Source organism: Lagopus leucura, unplaced genomic scaffold (assembly GCF_019238085.1).
Source record: "Lagopus leucura isolate 7727_CA_CO unplaced genomic scaffold, USGS_WTPT01 Super-Scaffold_650, whole genome shotgun sequence".
Classification (NCBI taxonomy): domain Eukaryota; kingdom Metazoa; phylum Chordata; class Aves; order Galliformes; family Phasianidae; genus Lagopus; species Lagopus leucura.
In genome coordinates this window covers 5,609,056-5,617,683 of record NW_024962253.1, presented here as the reverse complement: position 1 = coordinate 5,617,683, position 8,628 = coordinate 5,609,056, and the positions used below count along the sequence as shown (strand labels likewise).

At 34.1% G+C, this 8,628-nt stretch overlaps 1 protein-coding gene across 1 annotated transcript; it reads left to right on the top strand.

The window, feature by feature from the left end:
- Positions 1-486: 486 nt before the first annotated feature.
- Positions 487-8,124, top strand: SYT4 (synaptotagmin 4). The gene is made up of 4 exons (XM_042862432.1): positions 487-520; positions 3,234-4,048; positions 5,344-5,464; positions 7,817-8,124. The coding sequence occupies exons 1-4, from the start codon at positions 487-489 to the stop codon at positions 8,122-8,124; spliced, it is 1,278 nt and encodes a 425-aa protein (XP_042718366.1).
- Positions 8,125-8,628: the final 504 nt, after the last annotated feature.

Sequence of the window (8,628 nt, the reverse complement as noted above, 5' to 3'; positions counted from 1 at the left end):
GGAGGTGGGAAAGGTGCTGATATCAGCCTTGTAGCGTCAGGATTGCGTCAATTTGGGTTTCAACCACGTCTTCAGTCTCGGAGCAGAGCTACTCAGAAGAACCAAAACAGGAAGGGGGTTGGAAATCAGTGCAAAGGGGAGGATCGAAGCTCCCCCTCCCCCCACTCCTTCAGCCCGATCACAGCCTCCTTCTTCACCTTCCCCACTGCTTGTGTCTCCGGGTATAAGGTTGTTATTTTTTCTTTTTTTTTTTTCTTTTCTCTTTTTGTTTGTTTGTTTGTTTGTTATACCACCGTGGAAAAAGCCTGCTGTCCTAGTGCTGCGAGAGAGCGACAAGTCGAGAAACAGCAGAGCATCACATTCGGCGCTCCTGGCAGGGGTCGGTCAGGAAGAGGGCGACTCCGCTAGCGCGAACAGCCGCGTCAGACAGAGGCTCCGGGACCACGGACAGCGGTTCCAGCACCGCGGACAGAGAGCACCACCAACATGGCTCCGATCGCGTCCAGCCACCAGCAGTTCGGTAAGTGCGTCCCGGCCACAACTCCCGGCTACGGATCATGCAGGCAGCCACTGCTGAGCCACCCTCGTGCCTCCCAGACTGCTGGGAGGAACCGAATTTCTTCTAGTTCTCTTTGATCCCAGAAGTTGTGTGAATTTGCTTTCTTCTCTTTCTCTATTCCTTTCCACCTAGCCATTACTTCTGGTAAATCAAAGAGAGAAAGAGAGGTTTGACTAGATGCATTTTTGGATTGAAGAGTTGGAATTGTTTTCTCTGTCTTGGTTAAAATATATTGGCTTCAGATTAAAATGCTGTAAACACATCTTGTGCCACAGAGAAAATCTTCATTAAAGCCAATCTTGGAATAGTTATAATTCCTTTTATCTTGTCATAGAGGAAGATTTGTAGACTGTTACCTAAAGTGAAATATAGTTGTGTAAAGAACACTACTGAGAAGATGGGAGTATAGTAACCCAGTGTTTTGGGCTAAATGTTCCTATCTTGATTTATCTCTATTTCTTGAGAATACCCATGATGACAAGGAACTTTTCAATTGTGTCATTTCTATACATTTACTGTAGCATGAATGACTGTGACTCTGCAAGTTTCAGAAGCAGTGATAATATGAAATAAATAGTGCTACTCATAAAAACTGTATGTGGAAATGTTTTGAAACTCTGCTTTACGAATACTGACTCTAGCCTAGATGTTATTTGCTTTACCAGTGGTTAAATTCAAGGATCATTCCTCTGACTTAGGTGAAATGACTTCAAATTTACATCACACAACTGAAATAATTTATCCCAGGATCAATAGGTGTTGTTCCCTGGTAATACATTGCTTTGAATGTTAACTGATTTACATTATGACAAATTGTTGTAATGTAATTAGTTGTGAGTATAAAAAATTTTAGTTATCTTCTTTTTTCCTACGTACCCCACCCATCTGATAATTCTAACAACACTCATGACATCATCCTTATCTAATTACTTATTTAAGGAAGTTAATTAATATTTTAAATACTAAATTGATTTTACCACTTCTTCCAGTAGCTGTAGAATAAAAACACAGCATGATTTCCATTACTATAAAAATTTTAAATGTAAACTCATGAAAAAGCACTAAAAATGTATAGATGATTCCTGAAAGTTATTTAAAGTATTCTGATTATCTTTCAATTACTCCTTGCTTTCTACCTTTGTTTCATATATATTTAAATTTCTACAGCTATGATAATACTTGAAACTCAGAGAAAAATTCTCAGCTTAAAAAAATATATATTTTTTAAAAATTTTGTTTGCCTTTTTCAGTCATTAATTGACTTCTTACAATTAAATATAGATTGATACAGCTTGTAAGCAGAAGTAAAGTGACATGTTTATTGTAAGAAGAAATTAATAGCAAGACCTTACAGTTTCTGTTCTGGAACATTTTGCCCTACTTTTCTTTGATAATATTATGTTGTGGGGTTTTGTTTTGTTTTGTTTTGTTTTGTTTTGTTTTTGTTTTTACTCAGACTAAAAGTTATGGTGGTAGCACATATATTAGACCAGGTTTTACCTAGATAAAGCATGTTTAGTAATGTGTACAGGAGGATAGTTTTGCTTTCCTTGTTCAAAATGATGTGCTAATTATTTGCTACAGGAACTGTAACACAATTGGATTTATGCAGAAACAATGTCATTCCATTAATATTCTACTAGTCTACTAGTTCAGAGAATAAAGATTAAGCTCTTATTGTTACACTGTGGGAGGTTTAAACTCACTTAGTCATGTTACTTATGGGCAAAATTGGATTTCCAATTAGTTGTGCTCATTTGCCCCTTCAATTGTGAATGGCTTGTGAAGGGCTAATGATTCAGTATGCTACTGAAGTATTCACATCACACTTGAGATTGAAACACCTGGATAGTTTTCACTTCACTCAGATTTTAATATAGGATTAATATCAAAATTACATTTTAATGTTTCTCTTACACACTCAGAAGAAGTGATCCGTCCTGTATGCTCTCCACAGCTTTGATTCATAGCATCTCAGATTCAAAGCTTAGTGGGTGTCAAAGATACACTGAAGAGTATTTCAGCTTTGGACTCACATGCAACTGCCAAATGTCACATCCATCTGGAGGGGACACTTGGCAGATAGTTATTCTAATTTTTCTTGACAGACTTTCTCCTGGAATGTATTGAAAATCCTCTTGAAACTCTTGAGTGTTACAACCTCCTGAAAAACTCAGTTTCAGCAGATACCTCCAGGCAATTATGAGATCAGACCATAAAACTGAGTTAGTTGAGTGTACAAAGCATTTTAGGAAACTGTGAAAAGCAGATGATATACCTATAAGTAACAGACATATCAGAATGCTTATATCTAAGAAATACAGTTCCATACACTCAAAGATCAAACCTTATCTGTTTTTGCTCGCTGACATATAAACTCAGAAATTACACACAGAGTGATGAAATAGCTGAGAAATTACTCATTTTAATTACTGTTGGGGTGGGAACTCTGTTTTCCTTCCAGACATCTTTTGTATGGAAAAATACTAACAGCATGGGACTACACATTTGCGCCTGCAGGTGGCGACCAATGCGTGCAACGCAGAGCACTTTCAGTCTGTCAACTGCTCCTATTACCATCTTGTATTAGTTTGCTTTGCTAAATTTACTATATATCACACAGAGTAGAAGAAAATGCTGCTTATTTGCTTGTTGCTGTTTATTTAACTTGCAGATGAAATTCCTACAGTTGTTGGGATCTTTAGTGCATTTGGCCTTGTCTTCTCTGTCTCCCTTTTTGCTTGGATCTGCTGTCAGCGCAAATCATCCAAATCCAATAAGACTCCTCCATATAAGTTTGTTCATGTTCTGAAGGGAGTTGATATTTATCCTGAGAATCTCAACAGTAAGAAGAAGTTTGGAGTAGATGATAAAAGTGAAGCAAAGAGCAAATCAGCAATGCCAAAGAATTCTCTTCATCTTGACCTGGAGAACAGAGATCTAAATGGCAACTTTCCGAAAACAATCTCTAAAATGCAGAGTTCTCCAGGCCCTGAAAATTCATCTTCAAAGCATTTTTCAGAAAAGAAGAAAGATATAGTTTCCCCTGATAGTTTAAAATCCACCATGTCCCTGTCATCTGAAGAAAAACAAGACAAGCTAGGAACTCTCTTTCTCTCTTTAGAATACAACTTTGAGAAAAAGGCATTTGTAGTGAGCATCAAGGAAGCACGTGGGCTGCCAGCAATGGATGAACAGTCAATGACTTCTGATCCCTACATCAAAATGACAATCCTTCCTGAGAAAAAGCACAAGGTGAAAACCAGAGTGCTGAGGAAAACCTTAGATCCTGCTTTTGATGAGACCTTCACGTTTTATGGGATCCCCTATAGCCAAATTCAAGACTTAACACTCCATTTTATGATCTTGAGCTTCGACAGATTTTCCAGAGATGACGTCATTGGAGAAGTCCTCATTCCCCTTGCAGGAACTGAATTGTCAGAAGGAAGGATGCTAATGGACAGAGAGATCATCAAAAGAAATGTTAGGGTAACATATTTCTTATTTAAAATTTAGAAGTGTTGTACTAGTTTAACTATAATATTTGAGCAATGTTAATAGCATCCTGGGAAAAGAAGGGAACAAGTTTATCAAATGAACTACTGAGATCTTTTCATTAGGGCAGAATAAGGAAACAATTTTACAACTATAATAAAATCAAGTTAAAATAAACATTTTGAAAGAAAATGTTAGAATTCTAAATTCTACTTGCTTAATCAGAGGGTCAGCAGGTTTTAGTGGATCCATTCACATTAGGTCAAGAGGCCTAAATTCATTTTAGTTTGCTTTGATGTGAAAGAATGCAAAAATTTATACATTATTATACTCTTTCTTCATCTTTCCTATTTTAAATCATGCTTTTTTTCCCTCAATGACTTTTAAATGAGCTGCATTTGTTCTAAAGATCCTAAGATATGAGGGAGATGTTAAAACCACAGCAAAGTCAGTGGAAAAACTTATTGATTTCACCAGGCTAAAAATATTTCATATTTTTTTGTCTCATTTCAGAATAGAAAGATCATTTACAACAGTCACAGAGCCATAGAAATGCATATGAATCATGTGCACTTCTTTTATTCTCTACTAAAAAGTAGCTTGTATATTGATTTTCAATTTGATTGTTTCCAAAGGTGAAGCACGCTGACAAATCAACTAAACGTCTGCAAGACATCACACCTATAACTAATATAGTTGTTTTGCAATTCTTTCATTATATTGCAATTATAACTATGTCACTGATATTTTGCTGATAAATTAGTGGATTTTCTGATACATAAAGTATTCTCATTTTTTGTTTCCACTGGCTCCATCCTTACTGTGAAATAAATGACTCTTTCACTAATGGGCTACATTAATTTTAAGACTAAAAATATTTTATTATTTTTCTTTTTGTGAATTACTTTTATTCAATTTGTTTTTCAACATTTTTTTTCACAAAGTTTCTTATTTATTTTTCTTAAGAAACTTTACTTACACTGAGACTTATTTTACAGGATATAGGATTTCATTTCTTATCTCTGAAGATAACAATACCCTACTATACATATTTTCACAACTTTATTTATTTCAAACTCTAATAGCAAGATATAGGAAGTGTTGTAGAACTGCAGTACAGGAAAGTTATATTTTGTTTGCGAAGCATCACAGCTCCATGAATTATATCTTTTGACACCAGTTTGAGATACACAGTTATGCAACACTGCAGAAATCCTATTCTATCTAGTTTCAAAGTTGGTGAACATAATTGCTCATAAATAGTTTTTTATTCTTTTTAATTTCCTCAGAAGTCATCTGGACGTGGAGAACTGCTGATCTCTCTCTGTTATCAATCTACAACAAATACACTAACTGTGGTTGTTTTAAAAGCCAGACATCTACCTAAATCTGATGTTTCAGGATTATCAGGTAATGTTTTCAGTAATGAATGAGCCTTAAGAATATAAAACAGACAGAAGACAGCTGAAATGTGACATTTCAAGGATTAAAAATAACCCAGAAATGAGGAAGTGGTGTCTGTATTATCTGCAGCCTACTCATCTCATTCATATCTAGGTAAATGTTTTATTTTTCAGAGAACATATATTAGAAATTTCTTCAAGCACATTAGGGAAAAATAAAAACAAAATACAAAGAAACATGACATTTATTGGAAGTGGAGACCAATGAGTTTTGTCATTGTTTATAACAGGATCCAACTGTCATAAGTAGATATTGCAGATGCTAAAACTTTTACATATGACAAAGAAATTTAGTTTATTATTAGCTAATCAATATCAAGTGAGATTCTTGTATGGAATATTTCAGCTTTGAATCCAAAAGTCAACAAATTACATCTGTGTTGAATTTAGTCCACTGGTATTAATGTTTATTTGGCAAGGTGAAAGGTGAACTACTTCAGTGCTTGGAATACACTAAAAAAGGAGTCTTTTTATAACTCCAGTCTCCTACTCTTGTACCATTTTGCTAATAATAAAACTTTTTTTGAAGCTGATGTTAGAACTGCAGTTAGGTGCATGCTAATGTCAGATAACTTATTAAAATTCAAAATAAAATATACTAACCTCCTGAAAAGAAGGCAAACACACACACTGAAAAACAACAGTACCCAACAGAGGACTTCAAACAGTAAATCATCTGTATTGAGTCCGTACAAGTCTTGATTCTTTTGATGCACAGGATATTTTGAAAGAAAGAGGAAGCAGTTTTTGTAGGCTTTTAATTTTAGTTACTGCAGCTAATAATACTGTACTTCTACTTCTCATATCAAGAGATATGGATGTTGAGATCTTCTAATAGGTCTAATAAAGTCAAAAGCAACATTCCAGTCTTATCAATTAGCCAAAAATAGCAGTCAAAAAATTTATTTCAAAAGAAATAGACAACTTCATTAATCTACTGATGGCTAGTGATTTTTATATTCTTAGACCTTGTGTGGTGTGTATTCATTCCAAGCTAATGAAAAAATTATAATAAATAAAACTTACTATTAAAAAAAAAAAAAATGTTCATTTTGTTAAGATGCATTTTTTGCACACTCTGCTCACATCAAACTGCTGTGAGTCCAAGCAGACAAAAACATTTTCATCATCTGACCACTTCATTCTGATAACTAGAGCATACATTTTCTAAATAAGGTTAAATTTTAATTTCACTTGGAAAAAAAAAAAAAAAGAAAAAAAAAGAGAAAAAAGAAAAAACATAATTGTTTCTTGTGTTTATCAGTGGACTGCTTACATAGACTATTTGGCTTGATTAACTTCCATAGACTGGAATTTTCATTGCATTTGAATCATTAGAATTTGAACACAAGTCCTCCTTTGCACTGAAATAAATGCATAAATAAATGAAGAATTAATGTACTTGAAACTGATCATTCCCACTATTTTTTTTTTTTTTAAATTCCTCTGAAGGAGAGATATAGCCATAATTGAAAACAATAGTTAAGGAATCTTGCAACACATTGTTGAAAAATTCTGAAGGATGCAAACGTTCAGTGTTCACTAACAATGTTAATATTATGGACTTTTTCTCTTCCCCTCCTCAGTAACATATAAAATATTTAAAGACAAACCACATACAGCCAGTAAATGTAATCTTACATTTGAAGTTTAGTTTTAAATTTATTTAGTAAAAAGATGTGGGAGAAATTTAATCAAGATAATTAATTTTGGTACAACCAAACCAGAAATAAATTATGTCCATTTTCTCAGCATAAGATTATTCTCTTGCTTTTGAGATTTTATTTTGTTTGATCCTTATTCACAGAATTGTAGGGGTTGGAAGGGACCTCCAGAGATCATCGAGCCCAACCCCCAATTAATTAATACTGGTGATTATTTTCTACTTGTAGAATGTGTAAAAAACAGATTTCTATTACATTTAATTACATAGGGATTTGTATTTCTCAGAATACATTGGAAATTTATCATCTTTCACACTAACATTTGAAGCAACGGAGTATAATTACCAAAGTTAACAGACTACAATGTCTTGTGAAAGAAACACCTCCATAGTACAAATAAGACATTACCTAAATCTTGATTACATATTTTGATATCCGTAAATGGAGCTTAAAGGAACTAATTCAGAATTAAACACACACACACAAAAAAAACTAGATAAAGCAAATCATCTTTAGTAGACTGAAACATCACTGTGCTGTAGTTCTCTTGGTATGCTATAAAGTTTACCAGTAACTAGAAGAAGGAACTTCTAAATAATTCAATATCTTATTTGTGTTATTTCTTTCTATTGCAGATCCTTATGTCAAAGTGAATCTGTACCATGTTAAGAAGAGAATTTCTAAAAAGAAAACCCATGTCAAGAAGTGTACCCCTAATGCCGTGTTCAATGAATTGTTTGTCTTTGACATTCCTTGTGAGAGCCTTGATGATATCAGCATTGAATTCTTGGTTTTAGATTCAGATAGAGGGTCAAGGAATGAGGTCATTGGTAGGTTAACCTTAGGATCTTCAGCAGAAGGAACAGGTGGAGAACACTGGAAAGAAATCTGTGAGTATCCTAGGAGACAAATTGCCAAATGGCATATGTTGTGTGACGGTTAGCAGCTCAGAGCAGAGTTAGAACTTGAAAAAAAACCTATATATATTTCCATAGGCAAGTAGCAGTTTTCTTTCTTTGCTATCCGTAATTGCAGGCTTGTAACTACGAGAGTTTTTTGGGGAAGGTGGGGAAATAAAAAACTGGATTGAATTATCAAAATAGAAGGTAACTAAATTTTCAGAGTAAATAAAGTAATTTATATTTCATTAGACTTTAACTTAATTGGATTAGATTAGTATTTTTCTGTAGTTTACATAGCCTAAAACGTCTGAAGCAGTATAATCTTCAACAAGAACAAACTAAGTCTTAGGAAGAAGTAACTAGAAACCTTATTAGTACTGTTATCCAGAAGAAGATAACCTCATTAAAGTATACTGCTAGATCAAAGAAAAAAAACTGCAGCTTAATCTATGATTCTACGATTATTCTGGGAAGGCGCTGAGTCTATAAACACAATGGGGATTGACAGTGAATAAGAGGGACATTATTTTTGTCCCTCTGTCATA